This window comes from Poecilia latipinna, unplaced genomic scaffold (assembly GCF_001443285.1).
Source record: "Poecilia latipinna isolate Pla-1442-1.1 unplaced genomic scaffold, P_latipinna-1.0 Scaffold207, whole genome shotgun sequence".
In the NCBI taxonomy this organism is placed as follows: domain Eukaryota; kingdom Metazoa; phylum Chordata; class Actinopteri; order Cyprinodontiformes; family Poeciliidae; genus Poecilia; species Poecilia latipinna.
The window spans coordinates 97,743-120,144 of NW_015112823.1; the positions used below are offsets into that span (position 1 = coordinate 97,743).

Below are 22,402 nucleotides of genomic sequence, written 5' to 3' on the forward strand. Positions count from 1 at the left end.
TATGTTTATAATGCGGTAAAATATATATATATAAATTAAAATTTTAATATATATATATATATATATATATATATATATATATATATATATATATATATAGCATCTTTCCAGTCATACTGACCACTCAAAGCACTTTACAGTACAGACGTATTCACCTATTCGCACTAATACATTTATACACTGCTATGCAGATTCAGGCAACTAGGGTTTAGGGGACTTGCTCAGCTGCACATCAAAATACGACCGAAGGAAGCTGGAATGTTACCTACAACTTTCCAATAGCAAGACGATTACGACTGAGCTACAGTCGCTCCACCTAATACACATAAATGCTGGCATTTACAAGAACCTGAACTTCGGTCATGTTATTTTAAGAATAAATGCTCACCAGTGGGTAAACACACAAGAACATATGTTGCAACCCCCCAAAAAACATCTGGATTAAGAAATTTTATTTTTCTTTTATACTTTATTCACACAATACATTAATAAGAATGTGAGCAAAACTGAGAAATTTTACAAGCGGAAACTAATCAAAGATTTTCGAGAGACTGGAGCACCGTAAAAACACTTGTACGAGCCTTGTCCTTTACGTGACAGAGTTAGAGACAACACGGACACTATACAGAGCCAGTGGAACAACTATAGATAAATGTTGTACATTTATCTATAGCACTGCAAAGCCATCCACTGCAGTGCAGTGAATGCAAAGGTCAATGCATAGGAAAGCTGACCTTTAAACTTTGCATGCCCACACGTAGAAACCCCCCACATGGTGAAAGATAAAGGGCATCTCTTGTTCCCAAATTAGACCCTAATCAAATGACATAGGAACTCTGGGACACGCTTGCTGATGTCAAAGCAGACCAAACCGCGACCCTCCAGCTAAACTCTCTGCATCATGTGCTGCAGCTCAACTTGAAAGATTTGCAACCACACAATTCAGCAAGCAACAAGCACTCCATATGGAGATAGACCTACTAAACATAACAATGAGCAGCAATAACAGACAAGGCAACAGGGAGCTGTTGCCTGAGCAGGATAAGATGACATTCTTATGCTATGACTGGACATTAAAGCCTGCTCAAGCCGGTGCAGGCTGGCGGTTACTGGAGCAGGAGCCACAGCTAAAGATGACTCAGGACAAAAGGCAGAGAGGGAACGACTTCTCACATCTTTGGCATCGCCTTCTTTGCACTTTGTTACGACACATAACGGCAATCTGTCTACAAACCAACATCGTGTTACTGTGGAAATACAAACAAACTTTGGAGGATCGGAAACCCTCTCAAGGGTTCCTGTTACTACAAATTAGCTCAAATCCATAAATCCTTCAAGCAAGATTGTCAGCTTAGTTACAAATTGGAGGGAGAGAATCAACAAAAGTCATCATATGTTTTGTGCACTTCAAAAAATAGATGGCATCATTAGGAACGAACATTATGTGGAAATTTTGAAGCAACATCTAAAGACATTAGAAATTAAAGCCAACCTCAATCATATAGAGAATTTCTGGGCATATCTGAACAGGTGAGTGTGTTCAAGGCAACCTAAAAACCTGACCCAGTTACACTGGTTCTGTCGGGAGGAATGGGACAAAATTCCAGCAAACTATTATGAGAAGCTCATGAAAGGAACCCCAAAATATTTGGCCAAAGTCAATGTGTACAGTTCAATTGCAATTTCTCTTTAGGAAACATTATATCATAAGAACAGCTAATTTCCCAGTCTTCCTGCTGTGAGTGGCCAATAATTATTTGTATCAGAAGCACAGGGGATATCAGGCTGTGTGTGAAAGAGCAGAGAAATACCACTGTGAAATACCATTAAAACAATGGTAATAATAAGTTTAAATTTTTTTTAGTGATTAGCAGAGCTCCAATACTGAAATCCCAATGTCCTCTCTAGTTTATTGGTCATGTAAACTCCTACCATAACTCTGAAATTTGCCAACACTACTAAACTCATAATGCTCCATAGGAGACAGAATATAAAAGTTCAGACCTATAAAAAACAGCAAGTTATTGACAGAAATCGCTCTCTTGCAGCCTGAATGAGCCGCTGACATGACTTGACATGTTGTAGAAAGTACATTATCTGTCCTTCATATCTCTTTCCTATAGCACCTAATAATGAAAATGGCTAACTTGAGTCTTTTTCAGTTTGCAGCAATCTTTGCACAAACAATGCTGTTGTCAGCACTTACATGTAAAAACATTTGAATTACACAACGCCGGTCCAGATGACTTACCACCAGTAATTTTACTAGCAGTTCTGAAGTCATTATGTTTTATTGCATAGAATATTACCAATTCTTTCTGCTTTGCTCTTTATCACATTACACCTAAAGTCAAACAAGCTGATATTTGTTTCTTAATAAGCCCGGCTGTTGGCCCAGGTAGTCAGCCCGCAGTCTGCTGCTTTACAGACATGCCACTCGTCACTCACCAACATTTAAAACAGCATTAATCTGATAATGGCAATCTCTTTGGTTTTCTCTCTCTGGCTTTACCAACATCTGACTTTGTCTAGGAAAAAGCAACAGCAGCAAGAAACAGGTAAAGGAGGGGGAAGCGTGCAGCTGGAGAAAATCCTGATCACTCTGGACCTTTCCCTTGTCTCCCAGTAACATTGACTTTAAAGCGGAATGGTTTGACAGAAAGTTGTGCTTGAAAGTGTTACCTTTTTACAACTATAGTATATGTTGATACCTGCAAATGGCCAATCCATAAAGTACAGAAAAACCCGTAAACATTACAAACATGGAAGCACAACATGCAATCACAAATCAAGGAGCAATTTTTTTTTTTTTTTTTTTTACAAAAAAGCAATAACAAAGGGTGACAAAGTTTGAGAATAACACTGTGACAGAGTCTAATATTTAGATTGACTCTCAGGACAATGTCTTGAGGAAAACGTAGCAGATGCAACAACATGTCTTTCCATGATCATCCTCCCTCTACCTCGTTCTTTCCTCATTCATATTGAAAAGGCTCATGGCAGGAAGACAACACAATGATGGAAAGTGCAATGCAAAGTGTCGGGTGCGAGAGGGACAGAGAGGGGGTGAAAAGGTCAATGGCGTGCTGCCTGGCCGGAGCTCCGGCTTTATCAGCTCTGCAGGATGAGCAGCGAACAAAACAAGAAGAGATTTCTACTTCAGCTGGGCAGCTTGGTGCACAAGCAAGCACACGCTTGTTTCCCTCAAACTTGGCTTCTTCGGTCAAGGTCAGCACAATGATAACAAGAAACCAAACTGTCAACAACATGACCATAATAACACTGCTATTCAAATGCTATTCAGTGGCTGCAGAGGTTTCATCCGTTGAGCCACAGCTTTGGATTTATTACATAAAGCTCTGGGGTTCTGGTTCCAAACCTCTGCTTCATGACTGTCACCAAAACTTTTGAGGATTTTTATAGCTATGTTATGCAACACTCAGCACATATGGTTCATTTTATGGTTATTTTTAGATGACTGTGATCAAGGACAATCAATGTAAAAAAAAAACAAACAAAAAAACAAACAAACCGTAATCTAGTCCAGCACTATAAAGCTACATTTTCAGTGCCATAAGTACCATGTGTAGGAAATGCAACACCAGAAAAAACCCCCAACTACATAAGAGGCTAATTTCTTAGTCATACAGTCCACTAATAAACTCATCTGGAAAAGTTTGCATTAACTCCCATTAACCCTGCTGCTCACAAACATACCTTAAAACAGAGTTAGCGCACTTCAGGGCAAATACTTTATCCAAAAAAAAAAAAAAAAAAAAAAATAAATTAAAAACATGCAGCAACTTTACCACATGAAACTTCTAGACAAAGGAAAATAAAATGAATCCTTCAGGGGATTCGGCATTCCTCTGCTGAAATAAATCACAGTTAAACCGATCCATTCTATCTAAAAACCATCCAGGGGTCCCAACCCTTAAACGCAGCAAAGTATTTCAGCATTTATTTTTTTTAAAGTAGGTTAGCACAACAACACGTCATCCAAATCTTAATGAGTTGAATAATAGTTTAGGGCAAAAAAAAACAAAAAAACTTTGGTGAAATATAAACAAGAGCGGAAAATTCCCTTTAGTAATCCAAGAAAAGTCCAGGAATTTTTTCCAAATTGATTATTTATGGATATGAAGGGAAGGATTGATATCAAGACCAGTTGAATGTGTTAAATTTATTACTGTATAATAAAATCTACTAATGCTAGGATGACTTCCAAAACCAATGCAACAGAACAGATGTAAGCTCACCCATTCAGATAAAAAGGTGTAACGTGGTGATCTGTGGAATCAGAGACCTTTTTTTATTACAACATTAGTTATCATCAGACTCTGTCAACATCATATAGATCCTGCTCTGGGTGCTGCTCATTACTGTGCCTCTGGCATTTTTACCTTTTTGTAGCTGAAGTGGAAGCATGGTTAGTATGAGCCATCCTCCATGGGTTGTTTCTTAGCAACCATGCATCAATTTGTACTCATCATAAGGACATTTCATACCTCCTTTGATAAGTTTCTAATAATCTGCTCAAATATACTGTTAGAAGATAGTGCTCTTGTGAATAGCTATCATAGTGAACTAGATGCTTTCCGAGTCTCATTCGTATAAAGTTGCAGGTAGAATATAAAGTTTTGTATTTTACTGCTACAAAACCTTTAGCCAAGCCCCTTACTTTAGACTTAGTACATATCAAACAGCATGTAAAAATGTAAATATATCATTAAAACATTTAAAAGGTAATGACCAATATTTAAAGTTTTTGCTAATTTTATTCTCAGTCCTGACCACATCGTTCTTTGTGGCAGTTTTTTCCCCACAGCCAGAGCACAACACAAGCGGCTTGTATTTCAAACAACAACAATTGATTAACCTAAAGTCTAATAGAAGGTTCTAGTTAGTTCAAGTTAGTTCAGTTGATTGAGTAAATAGTAGTTAGAGTAATATTTATGGTCAATTATATTACACTGACATTGACAAACTTAATGGAGAATTTTGGAGACCGATTAATATAACATAACATGAAAAGCAAGGTTGGCAACCAGCAAAATATAATGAGTGATTATTGTCAATTAGAGCAGCACAATTTATTTAATTGAACTGAACATTGCAATATCAGTGTTTTCAATATTGCAAATAATAGCACATTTCAACTCCACGGCATTCAAACTCTTCAAACCCATAATATACTGGGCTAATTGGATGTTCTCAATGGACCTAGAATCTAATATCGGACCTTGATACGCACCACCCAGAAAATGGTGATTAAAAAGCAGAGAGAGGGACATAAAAACAAGGTTACTTTTAACCAATAATTCTATTGCAATATTCAACAATAGTACTTCCACTTTAGCACAATTGTGAAAGTGCTAAGCACAAACAAACATCATCAGACCACAATAACTTTTTCCTTTTTTCACATTTCTGACAACTGTGCTGAAAGATGCTAACATTTCTGTGGTACATAGTTTCAACTTGAATCTAAACACAAACATTTTAAAGAGAAGAATGTGTTCCTGGTCTTTTTTTTTTTTTTTAATCAAAGAGGAGAAACATCTTACTTGCACAGAGTTTGTTTCTGTTGGATTTCATTCACTAACATTAAATGCGACACTTCCCACAAAACCTCTACAGGATCACATCTGGCTTTCACACCTCAACAACCTACAGATGTGCACTTGACCTTTAAGAACCTTGGACTTACTGAAGATAACGTAAGTAAATAAAGCACCATAAAAAAATACAGCAAGAAGAAGAACCTCAATGCTTTATTCTGCCTTAAAACTCAGCATGGCCTCAGGGCAACATCTGTGGCCAGCTGGGGGTGTTTATTAATGTTTCTTCCAGACAGGATCAACACGGGTTATGTTTAGGGTTTTGTTTTCTTTCAAGACGACAGTGTTTTTGACATTCAGATTAATTCTCTGATTTCACATAACTAATAAATAAACAGACATTTTTTTCTCTCTTCCCCCCCTCCAAATAGTTGCTGTTGTTTTGTTTTGTCTACAAAGAGCAAACACAAAACATCAAACCACATTTCTGAGCACACGGACTGATGCATGAAAGAGCCGGGTAAACAGCTTTATCCTGAGCTTGTATATCAGTACAATGGCTGTCATGTGTCAGGCTGCTGAGTCCTTCAGAGTGCGGTAAGATAATGGCTGCAGAACAGGTGCTTCCTCCACCACCTTCTGGGCACTCTGGCCAAGTTACAAAGCTCACTACAACTCTTGGTCTCACTGCTGCTTTCAATAAACTCAGTCCGAACCGCTACAGGGTTTGGTCCTTTTCTGGAAACCCGATAATGTAGTACGAGAAGTAAATGTGAATCTGAAGAGAACACAGATGAGCTTTCACAAGTCTTATGCACAATGTACTTACAGGAAAAAATGTTGTATTGTGCCACATTTTACTTTTTTTTTTCTTTTACGCAATATCCCACATTATAGTTCTAATTCCAATTTATAGTGTCCATTTCTTTAAAAGACCATATATATATATATATATGGTCTTTTAAATCATGAGAATCCAGCTATAATGCTGCATTTGCTTAGATTCTAATGATTATACTGCAATAATCCACTGAAATTGCAAAACTTTCTTGCAAATTAAAATGTTTTATACACGTAAAGGTGCTGAATGAAGAAAGAATAAGCTTACTATTTAAAATGTATTCTTGTTAAAGTTATACCCAGGTACTACTGGTTGCGTTAAAACTCCTTTTTCAGACAGCTGGATTAAAGTTTGTGTTTGTGTGTGTGTGTGTGTGTGTGATTTCAGAGAGACGGAGGGCAAGAGAGGAGTAGGCAATTTGAACGAATCACCACTTATCGTCTTCTTCACGCCCTTGAGATGCAATTGGCTGATGGCTACACACCCACTTTCCTGAAGTTTAAAAGTTGGAGTTTCAAATGCTTATGCTGAAAGAGATTAAATCTATTTTGACTAGGTAATAAATACTTTCTTGAGAAATCATTTTCATCAGCCTAAATCTCTGTTTACCATCTGACATCTCGATGTAGCTTCAGTCTTAATAGCTACTACAGAATAACTGGAGCAGCTAACAAGTAAATGAGCTGTACTCCTAAAGCACTGTAAAAAATATAGCAAGAAGAACCTCAATGCTTTATTCTGCCACAAAACTCAGATGAAGGGGGTGTTAGTGAGGGTGATGAAAACTTTGAATCACCATTCAAAGTCTTCATCACCCTCACTAACAGGACTCAAATATAAATGAATAACACCAGCTTAATATTTTACTGCAACAATTTATTTTTTTCTGTTAACACCTGCAAATGCCCAACATCTCAGCATTTTCCATTTGACATTTCCAATAACAAACCCAGCATACACCAGCTTAAAAGAAGTTCAATGAATAATTAAAAAAACAGTTCTAGGGTCGCATTATATAACCTCTTCATTATTTGCCTCAGAGGATTTAAAAATGATAAGGTGTTGCAGCTAAAATAATAAGTCTTGATGTGTATTTATTAAATGATGTAAAATAGTGATAAAAAAGGTCCAAGGCACTGTTTTTTTTTTCTTTAACGGAGCACTGTAAATGATGTTTAATCTCTATTGCATTAGCCATACTGTACACTTTTGAACAGCACAACAGTGTCATATAATGTAATTTTTCAAAAAAGTGCACTGCTCTATCTGTAATTAAAGCACTTGATTGTGACAGAGCTTCACTGAACACTTGTTCACTGTGCAAGCTGAACTTGAGGTTTTATCACAGCACCAGACTGATGTTGGTTTTCTATCTATAGCAAAAAAAAATAAAAATCTGAATCAGAAGCTATGAATTAAAATCAAAGCACAGACCATAGGAAAAAAAAAACCCTCTGGCACAGAGAGAAGTTTCCGCAGGAGAACCAAAACAAGAATAAAAGAGAAGCTATCTGACACAGCGTTATCTGAGCTGTACAAACAGGTTGCCACCACCTACAGGCATTTAATATAATGTGACCACAACCAGGCTTCAATACAGATGTGAGTTTTGATGTTTGTCCAATTCTCTGCTAACTGGACCTACTTGCTCATCTGATCAAAATCATTCCGACATATCCTGCAGATCTGGAGATTTCATTCAGCGAAGGATGTAAAGCAGATGAGGAGATGCTAGACACACTAAAGACATTAGACCAAACAGGTCTCCAACTCATTTTGTGTGATAAAATAAGACATGAAACTGAAGGAGTTAACAAGGCTGTGTAGGAGTTCTCCATTTTCAGCGCAGGATTAAACACAATGCTGGCTGAAGCAGATTGAGTATGGTAAATGTGATCATATATTTGATTGAGACTGAAATTGGGACAGACATGAAATAAAAATGTCTGTGTGCAATCTGCTCAACTCCCGTAAACTAAAACTAAACATTTTTTCTATTATTGTGGCTGCTTCAGGTTACATCTGTGCCATACTGACTGTCATCTATCTCATACATTACTCGGTCAAACAGAGTCGGACTATTTTTCCAAAAAAAGGACCCCCTCTGGACACCATACCGATTTATCCGACTGTTGTCTGATTAATGGAAACCAGCCCATGTCTGAAAAGACATTCGGTTTGTGTTCGTTGTCTAATGTTCCCCAGCTAAATCTCATCCTGTGTGTATTCCCCATTTCCTGATCAGGAGCAGCGCTTTTCAGCCTGGAAATTCCTGCCGGCTCGACAGCTCCAGCTTTGTTCCCTGATGTGTTTAGCTCTGCTGGCACATAAACCCTTGATTACTCATCTGTGGATCTTCCTGACAAACACATCATCCCATTCTCTCCCTGTGTGGAATGGTTTCCTTCTTTGTGGAATGTAATGTTTAGGGTTTTTTTCTCTCGGTTTTGCAAACGCGGTGGGACCGACGTGTTCTGTGACATGTCGACTTATGGTCAAATGAGCCAGTCTATAAAGAGAAACAATTAGACTGCATTCTTTCACCAGCCTGTGGCTTGGCACAGAGTCTAAAGCCTGATTAAGTCCGGCTGCTGATTATGAATGATCCATTAAAGCTTGGTCATGATTCGCTAATTTAAATTACTACGAGAACAAAGCTAGAAAAGCGATTCCTTGCGGCATTAATGCTAGTGTTCTTTCAATCCCAGTGAGTCAAACATAAAACTCCAAGTTCTGGAGTAAGGTCTTCGAGTATTTTTCACAGTATTAATTCCTTAAATTGCTACTTAGGCACTTATCTACACAATAAACCAGCAGGTCACAAATTTTCTAAATAGCTCTAGCATCCTTCCTGGAAGTGGGAGCAACGTTCCTCATTACAGCGGGGATTTGCGGGAGCAGAAAAAAGTTCAAGAAGTCAACATTCTCGGCAGGAGAGATGTCACAAATGCGAGATGACTCAAATATTTACAAGTTGGTCAAATCAGGTCATGTTCCAACATCAGAACGACCTGGAGCTCAAACTCGACTCCGCAAAAACCTTACGACTGAACACACAAGATGGGCTTACAGCGTTTTTAACGTCAATGTTACAACTGTTGTGTTGTAAACAGATTTTACAGCAATTCCAACTGTGCTTTTTTTTATTGTGTCTACAATGTTTATGAAGTTCTCAAGACAAGCAGAGGAGGTTATAATAAATTGATAAATTATCATACGTCATCTAAGGGGATAGATGACATATATAAAACTTTGTTTGAGAATGCCTGGAAAGTAAGCATGAAGCTTATCAAGTGTCTAGCAGTTTAACCAACAATAAATCTGATGAACACAATACATAGGAAACGTCACTCCTCTTCAGTATCACAAACAATCTTAGGGTTTGTGGGAAAAGGAGGTGAAAGCTGGAAAAGGAGAGAAAAAAACGGAACTTCTAAAAGCCAAAATAACTCCACAATCAAACATGAGTATCTTGAAAATAACCCCGCTCCCCCCTTATTTTCAATGCATCTTATGACAAGGATTGGAATCCATTCAACCACTGTCTACACCCATTTATTCTTACAAGGACATGGAGGAGGTCTGTGGAAGACAGGTGCGTTAGGCTCCTAATAGGCCACAATCACACTGCATTACAAGAACTACGCATGCACATACTGACTCCTAATTATTGCACATTTTGGTCTGTGGGAGGCAGTCAGAGAACACAGAGAGAACCCAACACACGTATAAAGAGAATATGCAAAGTCCATGCAGAAAGTCCCCTGGGGTGGGCGAAGGTCCTTTATGCTGCAAGGCAACAGTCCTATTGTCCTATAACAGTCCTATGCACAGACATGAAAGCCTAGGCATAGTTTGTCACAAAGTTTCTATCCTTTTTTATGCCTTTATTAATTTTGATATTCAAAACATAAAAATAAAACAAACCAACTAATATAAATAAACTCAGTAGCACACTTAAGGTAATAATTGCACATCTGTCTGCAGATGCACAGTTATCTTCTTTCCATTTTTATTTAATGTAGAGTAGAAATTCCATAAGATTCCTGCAAGGAGAAATATATCACATCTTCTGTTAATTTTAGATTTATTAAAATCGACCATAATATTAACCAGATCTGTATTACATTCTCCTGGGTTTATGTTATGATTGTATTTCCAAGTACTTTTCTTCTGCTTATTTCAAGTAATTTTCTACTACCTGAAAACTGAAAGGCCTCTTGTTGTCTGATAATGAACAATATGATGTAATTCCTTTAAGGAATTAATCATTTTAAAAATATTTATTTAGCTTTATTTAGTCTGCGCCATTCATCAAACCAAACATTAAGAGGTGTGTAAGTACAACAGTTTAAATTTTCTTGTAGTATTAAATTGAATTGGCCTGTCTAAGTGTTTAGAGGTATCTCTGTTTGACAGAAGACCATGTTCTTCCGTTTTGTCTCTATAATCACTATTATATGAGTTACACTAATATATCAGATACACAAATTGTGCCACTTCACAATAGTTCTCCAGGTTTGGTAGTGACAGCCCTCCTTTCTCTTTGGACAGCTCCCTAAGTGTTTTGTATCCAACCCGTGGCTTTTGACCAATTCATATGAACCCAGATATTAGTCTTTGTTGTTCAGTAAATTATTTAGCAGGTATTTCTCTAAAAAATATGTAGCTGGGGGAAAATATTCAATTAAATCTTAATTTGATTACAATGATCCAATGGTAGTGAGGCCCATCTTTCATTTCTTTAGTAACTAGAAAATAATTATTTTAATATATGTTGGAAAAATCCATTTTGTTTCATGTAACATTCCCTCAGTATCTGGACACTGAGAAAAAACAAAAGCCTTAAGTTTTCTTTTTTTCCAGGAAAGAGGTGAAAAAATTGAACCAGTAGCTCCAACAGAAAGAACTCGAAAGGTAAATAGTTATTTATAATGTATAGTTGTTCTGTATAAATATGTCATCTGTATGATACCTAGTTCAGTAACTGATCTTCTGATAGTTATAGTAACTTTATGACAATAATTTATTGCTCCTTTGATTTTGATACATAGATTGAGGATCTTGATAAACAATTGTATGTTCTCAACACACAGATTGATAAATCCAACAGTTTTCAATCAAGGTTTCAAATTAGGGCTGCACAAAATATCCAAACATATCATAATCACATTATCAGCGTGAGCATCAGTCACACCAAAAAGGATTGTGTGCAGCCCAGTAATTGTTGGCTGATGTATTCCAGGTGTTATGAACCTGCATTTTCCCCGCTAATGTAATATTCAGCCAGCTGGACAGAGTCTCACGGCAGCAGATGTTCACACCTGACACTAACGACGTCGCCCCAAATGTTAAAGGTCACTTCTCATCTGGAAGCACAGTTGAGAGGGAGAGGAAAGAAGACAATAGGCATATTTCTCCTGATGTTATTATTGGTAAATATTTCAATGTTATCACCAGCTCAAGATTTTTAAATATTAGAGACCCTAACAATAAGAATGACAAAATCAGTCAGTTACTGTTAAGTCTGACGCTTAGGTGATTGCTGTTCATTGTCATACACTCTGATACCACCTTTAAAGGATGGAAACAAGTCAAAAGTGGACAGCGTTCAACAACTGGAAGGGAATATGTTAGACACCGTCTTAGTTTGAAACAGCCAACATTGGTGATTTTAGAAAATATTTGACCCCCGCAGGGATTTTTGGTAATCATAAAATGTGGACAGAACCTGTAAGTAGGTCAAGATGCACAATTTATAACAGATTGTTGCCTGGACACACAAAAAAGCAATCATTCATTTGTGAGTGTCTCCTTAGGCACACAGGAATTTGACCTATGTGTTTACCTCATTTGTATGCAGTGAGCACACACGCAACGAGACCGTCACGAGACAGTAAGCATATTAAGAGCTCTACAAAAAACTCCCCTAAGAGGTCAAGATGAAATCATTTTTTTCAAAAGAACAAAGAAAACATATATTCAAAATTTTAGTGAAGGAACATACTACAAAATCAATCAACAGGAAACTGCTAAAAGGTGAGAATTAATCATCTTATAACTTGGCGTAAACTGTCGTGAGATTGATTGGTTGCCACCTTCACCTCATTCCAGTACTTTTAAAAAACACTTTCCCTGCTTGTCTTTGAGGTGCGGAAAAAATAAGGTTTTCCTCTTGAACTTCCAGCGGAGGCAGGGATCTTATTTCCTTACACTCTGCCTCGGTCTTTGACATGTGATCAAACGGGACCGATACGACGAGCATATATCTCTGGAGACATTTTGTTTTTCTGCCGGGAATTACGACTTGAGTGGAGACAGCAGGAATGAGTCTGTTGACTGAACGTTGTCTGCAGGGTACATGTAATGGGCTGACCTTCATGTTTAACACTGAACTCTGCAGCACTTTGGAATGCGTCTGACCTCTCGGGTGTAGCTTTCAAGGCATCCGTCTTCACCCAAATCCCCAAATCCCCAAATCCAATGGTAAGCCAAGCTTTCACAGGAACCTATCATTTTCAACGTACGCCAATGCTCATTTCAATTAGAGGCCTTGAGATAGACTTTCTCCTTAATGATCTTCCTGAACTAAAATGTCATTCTGTGGTCATGCCATGTGGTCAGCATGAGGCTGATCTAAGGAGGTTTCCTTAATTTGAGCTTGGTTTTCCAACTGATTGTGTGCAGACGTGTAATCTATGCGTTTCAAAGATACAAAAATGTGAAGCTGGGAAAACACATTAAAATTACATTCTGTTTATGTGGTCTTAGATAATCATGTTGGAAGCACATGATTGCTGTTGATTCTTTTTTCTTTTAGTTTTAATCCGTTTTAAACAAACATGTTTCACAAAAGCGTAATACCTTCAATTTTAATCAATAGTTGTTTCTTGTTCAAATTATACTAGCAATAAATCAGTAAATGCAGTAATTAATTAACAATAGTCACCTTAAAATAGTCAGGAACTGTTTATTCTGTGTTGAGAAATCCAAACAGTCATATCATGCATGTTACCTAACTGCACAGCTCCGATGGAGGTAAAAGTATATTAACTTAATTTGTGCTTCAGAGTATTCACTGTTACCTCAACATGCAGCTGTCAGCAGGGAATAACGAAAAAAAAAATAGCAGATGAGGATTCTGAGTTTAGGTACCAACAGTTTCAGGAAAACCAATAAGCATTCAATCCTGTATTAGAATAACATTAGTTTAGTATCCGTTTTAATGTACAGTGTGCTAATTCAGCATTTTCCAAACCTGGCTCTCTAGGCACACTGCCCTGCATGTTTTAGATGCTTTCCTGCTTTAACACACCTGATTCAGATGACTGCAGGCAGATTAAGCCCGTTAATCCTGCATCAGTTACAATGACGAAGCAAGAAAACACTTAGAACATGTAGAGCAGTGAACCTCGGCGCCCAGAGTTGGGAAACGATTGAAAAATGATTTTTGATCAAGAATTTGTTCTAACTAAAACAAACGCACTCACGCAAATCACAGTTTCCGTCAAATATTATATTTGTGCTTCTACCATTTTACAAGCACAGTCAAATTTGATATAGGAAAGTTGTAACAACTGAATTTGCAGGCCAGACCAAGGACCTGCCAAAGCAAACCTGACAAATCAGATGCTTTTTACTTCAGTGACTCAAAAACATTTCTAGACGATAATGGATTTGCCTCACAAATGAAGCAACTATAAATGTAGTGACTGTCAGATTACAGGCTGAATATTTTACAGCTACCCAGTCAGTCACAGCAATAAGGAAGTTTCCATGACGGTCAGAAAAGTTGTGGAAAAATACTACAACCTTTGTAGACGTGACCACCAGCAAGTTTGCAGTTTACTGATCTGAAGTCCATTGTTTTCTTCCTTCCTTAGGGCTATAGCCCTTTAAAAAATTAATGAGCTGTAGTCCACATTAATTTTCTTTAATGTGAATAAATGTATTGTCTTTTTAATCCATCAGGAAAAATAAAGGAATTACAATGCTATTCTTCATTCATCAAAGGCTGTTTTCTTAACCCTTACTTGGTTTTTGAGCTAATATAGAAAAAAATCCAGTTCCGATCTCTAGCCAACTGGTCAGCTTTTCGCTATCAAACTACTTATGACAGTTCAGTTAGAACAAGACTGAACACATAATGACTTTTAGATGCGATGCCAGGAGTAAGTCTCATCTTTCTTAGGTGATGGAGAAGATATTTGGCCTTGCTGCACAGCCTCATGTTTGGAGCAAGCATGGTGGAGGAGGACTGATGATTTTGGCTACGGAAAGAAAAGTACCTTGCTGTCACTGACTGAACTCATGATATTCTCCGCATACCAAAGTATTTGTGAGACAAATGTGGCCAGCTGTCCCACAGCTGAAGCTTGTTTGAAACTGGGTCATCAACAGGACAATGATCCAAAACACCACAACAAAATTAGCCTGGTTCTAAATACGATACAAATATGTTGTCTACAGGAAACCGATGTTGTAAACATTCACATACGTCATCCATTAAACAAATAGTGCCCGCAATTAAACAAGCAAACCGAGCAAATAAACAGAGTAATTAAAAGTAATTCCAGGGATTCTTTGCCGAATATGTGGCAAATGTAATTTGTGTATTTGCTTCATTTGCTCAAAGCCATCTGGTGGTAAACCCAAACAGCAAACTAAAGACACCAAGTCTGACCAAGTGTGAACATTTGCAAGATACCAAACCAATGAAAGAGCAGAACATAACGCTTAACATTTTAACCAAGACGTTTAAAACTTTCCACATCATTAAATATGGATGATTTTCTTAGCAAGCACACATTGTTTATTTCCAAGAAAACTGCTCCCTGTGAAACCAACAAATATGACCTCTGCTTTGTTATGCAACAGGACCTGTGGCATTAATGATCAGGACCTACGTGATCTACTGGTTTTTCATCTCAGTGGTGGCTCTAGTGGTGGGTGTCGGGGGGTGGGGGAGTCTGTTCCTTGGGTTTACCAGAATGAGACAAGACTAAAACTGTGGTTAGCTAAATATATATTTATTAGAAAAGTGCACGTCTTCTTTTCCCCACAAATAGGTTTCACAAATCCATACGACACTTTAAAGAATAACTGAATCAGTGATAAATTATTTTGCATAGTTTTGATAAGTATATATGCTGATGTTTTTATGCTCATCTCGAGGTTAAACAAAAAACAATGCAAATACTTTGAGGGATTTTATAAAGGGGAACAGAGGTTTCACAAGCCACATCTTCCATACCAAACCTACCATGTTTTCTGCTAAGAGCAGCTCTTACTTATCACCACTAAGAATAAATTACACCTGAACCATGGCACATGTTGAACTACAGTTACAAACAAGAAGAAAGACAGACTGCAGTGGTGCAATAAAGTCATCTTCAATCAACATCATGTTTGTTTTCACCACTGAAGATTTTAGATCTAAACAGTATTTTCTTCACACCCTGTACAACACACCGGTGTCAAACTAAGCCCACACAAAGAGACAAGAACAACTAAAAACATTTCATAATTTATTTTATCTAACCATTGACCTTAATTTGTACACAAATGATAAATAACAGCTGCAGCTGAGGATGTGTGTTGTAACAATATGTCGATTCTGAACTCGACCGAGCTAAGGAAAGTTTAGAACCATTGCCTCTAATAAAACTGGATTTTGTAAAATACATCAAAAGAAAAATTATCCAAGTATCAAAGTTCAAAGAAATAGAAAAAAATGACATGGTTAGCCAAAATTGTTCATTCATATTTAATCTTAATAGTCTTAATTACATTAGAAAAGCGTGTTCAGATGCTTTTTCTGTCACATAATGATGCCTAAAACTCATAAAAATGTTTCAGAAATAAAAATGAATTGCAAAATAGCAGTTGGCAACCACTAATACATCTCATTAAGCCATTATCATTTAGTTCAGTGGAATTTACACATTAAAAACCTCATCCAAGGACCCCCTGTGAACCCTTGACCATTTACAGTAAACCTAGCACCCCTGCATCGATGCTAGAGGGTGAAGCGATGGAAATTTACTAGGTGCACACAGCACTGACCCCCGTCCACAGACCTGGCTCATCCACAACAGATGAGGATTTGAGCTGGTTCCTATCACCATCACTTGCCTGTACAGATTAGAAACACATTTTTCCGAGCACAAGTTGTAAACGCTTTTTCTTGGTGCATTCCTCATCTGTGGCTATTTAGTTTGCTGGGGGCCTGTTGTGACCACAAAATGCTTTTCGTGCTCAGCTTGATCCGCTGTTGTCTACAGATGTGTTTGTAAAAAAAAAAAAAAAAAGTAATTTTCTTTTTCATGGAGTGGAGAAAATCTGCAAATAATAATGGCTTACATACCAGCTCAAAACAGAGCCAAAATGCTAATTGCTAAGTGGGTCTGTTAAACACCATGGTGTATCATCATTAAAGCTTCAAAGAAGGAATTTCAGTAATTTGGCTTTAAACCAAATTTTGTCACAAAACACGTAGCCGGAAAGAACATTTCTAGAAAAGCCTCCTCCTTCTTGTCCTTTTTGTTGGAGTTTCTTCAAGTCTATTTAACAAAATAATCACTAGCATGTTTTGCAAAACCCTAAAATAGTCTTAAAAACATAATGCATGTCAGAAGCAAATGATATTTAATGAAAAATGCTAAAGAGATCCGCCCTGCATTTAGGGGAACTATTCTCAATATAGCATCACAACAATTTCCAGTGGTATGCAACAGCCCCGGATGACATCTGGAAACACTAGACTAATAGATTCAGCTAAACTTGTTGCAGGGTGTCTATATTTAGAGGAAAACCATGACAAGATACTTGAGGGATGATGCTGAGCGAGTGGCGCCATCCTGATTCATCCCTCAAATTCATTAAAGAAAACAAATGAGTTCCAACCACATCGCAAAGACATCCAGTGCCCAAAATAACAGCAGAGAACTTTTTTTTTTTTTTTTTTTACTTCCAAATTTGACAACGTCCTTGTCACAATTAATGTCCGTCTGCTTTGATTGTGGTGCAATACATCACGGTCCATCTCTAAGCAGCGGCACAAAACAAGACACATTCCTAATGGCCACCAACAGACTGAAGTGGCTTGTACTGGAAGATGCCTGCGTGACACTCAGCCACCCAGAGACTAAGTGAATATTTGTGGCAGAATAACAGCTTCATTTGTTTTGAACTGTCTCATAAATACTGCTGTATAAACAATATATAGTGTTTTTTTTTACTCATGTCTACAGAGTGAAAGAATCTATAATGTAGCTAAAGCTACAACTGTGTCAACATGATCTAAACATGAACGGCATGTTCCCCAAATCACGACAATAAACCACACATAAAGAGTTTCCTTTTTTCCCCCCCAGACACAGCTGTGAAATTCTGCAAAGCCATAAGAACCCCGTGCTGTGTTTTTCCTTTTATGTGCTAAAAATACCAGCAAACATCCATTTTGTTTTTTTGGGGGGGGAAGCTGGAATGGGTGGGGGCAAGAGGGGGTTGTTGCAAAACCATGGATACCACAGTTTCCTTAAATTATGGAAGTGTGAATAGTGGGGATTTGAATAAATGGTTGAGCCAAGCAGGGCGTAAATCTCTAATGTTGGGAAATGACGGCTTGATATTGCTGCCCGTCTCTTCAACTTGAAGCAAAACAATATAAGAAAACCAAAAAAAATAATGATAAATTGAGATGAAAGCTGTTTATCACAATGAACAACCATAGAATATGAAAAATTAGCTAAAGTTACATAGTAAACCTTAACAGCACAGAACTGCCTGCACCTTCAGGCGTCCCCCATTTCAATGGTTGCCCGTCATCACATCTACTTATTTTGTGTGTTTCCTTGCTACGAAGAAGATTCATGAGCAGATTGCTGCCAAGCAGAAGGACAGGTGTTGTCAATCTTCATGCCTTTCATGTCTTTAAAGCTAGCTGCTTTGGTTAACTAGCTTTTAGAGTAGCTAGCTAGCATGATGCGCCATACGTTGTTCTTATCATACTTTCAATTTTGATATTTTCTCTCTCCAAAGAAATTCACGCATATGTTACACATTGCTGTCAGACCTTACAAATGTGAAACTTGAATACTGACAATCATTTTATAGCAATAGTTGCCTTTAAAACAACCAAAAGAAGCACAAGAAAAATAATCTTCATTCACTGGCCAAGTTGTACAGAGTGTGCAAAAATTGAAACTGTATGGATGATCAATATTGGAATGTAAAACATTTTGTTTCCCCACTTTCACTTTCCTCGCTGAGTCCCAAACCAGTTTGCTTAGTCATTAAGAGCTTATCAGTAGTGCTAAGTTTAAACGAACAAAAACAGATATAAGACAGGCGCTAATGTCCTGGGCTGTGTGATCCTGTCAACTGTGAATGTTTCTCCTGGGACTGACAGTTTTTCCCATCCCTGATAAGAAAATATTTTCTATATCTATTGGATTGTCCATGTAAGGATAACAGACTAACAGACCTCCTGTCAAAGACCCCATGGAGTCTCCAGTCAGATGAGGAGAGGCCAAACTAAAACGGGCAAGTAATTCTGTTCGTTGTGTCACAGAGGAAGACGGAAAAATACCAGATAAGTTGGGTATAAAGTGAAACGTGAATGTGAGTAAACTGTCCTTGATTAATGAGCATGAGGTGAGAAGAAAACCAAATTCAGAAAAACAGTGATGACTGTAACTACAACATGAAATGCCAATGTCTACAGCTCAAGCGCCAAAGGGCAAATGGATCAAATGTCATTCTTTTACTTTGAAACACACAGAGAAATGTAGGACTGTGGTGTATTCTTGGCATTTCATGGCCAATAATTTAATATTGAACCTTTCCAAAGGAACAATTAATGACTTTTTTTAATCTCAAACACTTTTTAGTCACTGTCTCATTGATTTTGAGTAACTAAAATCACTGAGACAGTGTTTTAGTCTCACTGTCTCAACTTGAAGCAAGACAATATAAGAGTAACTATTTAATAGTTACTCAGATAGTTTGAGTAGCTATTAAAGTTGTTAAAACTCACCATCTCCACCCCTTGAGGAAAGGCAGTTCCTTCCCAGTCTTTCTTTGGAAACCGCTGAATGATCTTCCCACATCCTTCTCCCGATCCTGCAGAAACGGACAAATATCTGTCAAACAGGTACAGATGAAAACTACCCAGTTACTGTATATGACTTTTCTCACAGAGAGAAAAGATGTCACTGAAAAGATGCTTCTGTAAACGTAAGTGTCACATTAATGTAAGTGTTTAGTACTTTAGCATTAGTCGGTCATTATCTTTTGATATTTAAAAATTATTTGACTTGAGCACAGTTAGCGGTTTTGACTTTTTTTTGTTTTGAAGTTCTTGTGAGAAAAAACAAAAGCACCGACGACAAAATAAAACAAAAATGTAAACAATGATTTTATTTTTCATTCAATATTGTGACTAATATTTTATTTGCAATTTATAAGAGGTGTGGTGAGACTTTCTATGGTAGTAGAAAGTCATTTGAGTCTCTCTACTCCTATAGAAAGTCTACCCGCATCATATTTCTCATTGAATTAGAAATCTGGACAACAAATTTCTACAATATAAATAATTTGTATAAATAAAAACACAGAAACAATAATAGTCAGTCAGGTTAAATGAAAGTAAGCAGAACTTTTGATTTATTCCTTCATTTTTTGCAAAGCTTAGAAGAAAATGTGAAAACTGCCTGATCCAGACAAGCCTTGAGTTTTCCTGGTAACTTTTTATAGAAGTTGTCCATTGCCTTCTAACTAATTAAACCACTTGCACATTTGATTTCACTTCTCACTTTCAAGGAAGCTTGTTTTCAATTATTTTAAGCTGTAAAGAGGAACTGTGAAAGGCTAAAACTGGAACGAACTTAAACGTTTGTTGTTGTTTTTTTTTTCCCAGAGTGCATTAAAACTAAATGAGAATGTGCAACTGATATGTTTTAAAGCAAAAAGATGAATTATTGGGATGGATTGCAATACATAACATTCAGATTTTTTTAATATATTATTGACAAGAAACTTGGCTGAAACAGAGCAAGATGGTTGTTGTGGTGAAATTCAATAAAATTATTTTAGCAACCATTGTAAAACTAGCTGCAGTAAACACTCAAAGTAATAATATAATCGAGTGCATTGAATTATATTTTTGCCAAGTTGTTGAGAACATGACTTAAGCGGGTGTGACTGAGCATATCAAGATGTTTCATAAGGAATGTGGTCAAAAGACCAAGACTTAGAACTAATACAAAGCAGATCATGAGTCACAAAACAAAAACAGAAAAGAAAAACTTCTTCATTCCAAATCCTTGAAATCACAAATTGAACATTGCTCTTTTTATTCTAATTTCTACACCTCGTTACCTTAGCTAGCATTCAAAAAAAAAAAAAAAGAAATAATGAGCTAATCAGCTCAATAAAACAAACCTCTGCTCAGATCAAGGTAACAAAAACTTTTAAAATGTCCCTGTTCAGTTACGGATTAAGTGTTTCTATTTTCTCTTCATGAACAGCATCATATTAGCACTGGAGAGTACAATAAATAAAGCACTTCAATTTGTTCACAAGAACAGTGATGAGACAAAGAGGTGGGCAGTGATCTTCTGCAGGTGTAATAAGCTTCACCTTTCTCATCTCAGATTTGGAGGTTTGAGCCCAGAAATCTTTGCCTCCAAATCAACTCTGCAATCGATTCCCAATGCACATCATATGGCCAGGGCTTGCAAAAACTCCTACATCTAAATTACAAATACATAATTCATGTCAACATGTCTATTTAGAGGTTGATGTATTACCGCAGCATTCTTATTTAGCAATCTTGAAGGCCAATTTGAAAGGACATTTATCTAATTAGGAGAAAAAATTCAATGACTTCATTTTGATGTTATCTTAAACTTCTCCTCACTCTGTCAGTTTGGAAGCAATTTTTGTTCATTGCGAAAAAAAAAAAAAAAAAAAAGGTCTCCCAAAAGAGACACTTGCAGACAGGAACTGCATACATGTGGCCGATAAAATAATTTATTTAACCGAGATAACTTGATCTGTAAATGCTTTGTTGTTTAGGCAAACTATAAAACTCAAACCATGAAATCAGAATCACCAGTGTAACGGAAAATAAAACAGTCAAATAAAAAATGGAGAATGCCACATTCAAGGACAATTTGTAGTCTAAAGCCTTTTTATTAGAACTAAATTAAAAGTTTAGTACTGGACATGTAACACAACAGTTACATGTCCAGTACATGTCCAGGGAAACTGTCAAGAAAGACACATGAGCAGCCTGGCACTAAACTATTTGCAGTGAGCTTCTTTTGTTAATACTGTGTTCCTGTTTGTAGATGCTTTGGACATTAGATGTCCTCTTCACCACAGTTAAAAGGTATTTGTCATCATTTAATCATACTGAGCTGATAGCCAAGGATGTGTGTATGCGACCGGCACTACGGCCTTTGCCAGTCAAAAAAACTACAGACAGACCTTAAAGGACAGCCAGTGAGAGAACAACCCGTGTGTTGCAAGGAAAATGGTGCTCATGCTATCGTTTGTACAAGGGAATCTCTGTCCTTCGTACTACTGTGTAAGCCAGAACAGACATCTGAAGTTGAAGCATGCCAGTCATAATCTGACTCAGGTTAAATATACATATATATATATATATATATATATATATATATATATATATATATATTTTTTTTTTTTTTTTGAATAAAAAACACCTGGAAAAAAACACATTCCCCAAATGGAAAAAAAAAAGCCATCTCCTAATCAGTCAGTTGTGTGTGGTGATTGAAAAAATAAAAATATAAATCCATACATTTTAGTTACCTTTTTGTTTTGCTGGAAATGTTTGGAGGAACTGCAACAACAGACACAACAGAAAGCTGCTGTTCTGCTACCAGAGGAGGGGATTTAAAAAAAAAAAAATATATATATATATATATATATATATATATATATATATATATATATATATATATATATA

The 22,402-nt window shown here is 36.9% G+C and overlaps 1 protein-coding gene across 3 annotated transcripts in view; it reads right to left on the reverse strand.

The window, feature by feature from the left end:
* The window catches only part of sbf2 (SET binding factor 2), a 112,557-nt gene that overhangs the window by 76,075 nt on the left and 14,080 nt on the right, over positions 1–22,402 (reverse strand). For all 3 annotated transcript variants that reach the window (XM_015031415.1, XM_015031413.1, XM_015031416.1), the window contains exon 2: positions 19,442–19,527. In XM_015031415.1, the coding sequence (XP_014886901.1) occupies positions 19,442–19,527 (86 nt within the window). The remainder of the gene's footprint in view (positions 1–19,441; positions 19,528–22,402) is intronic.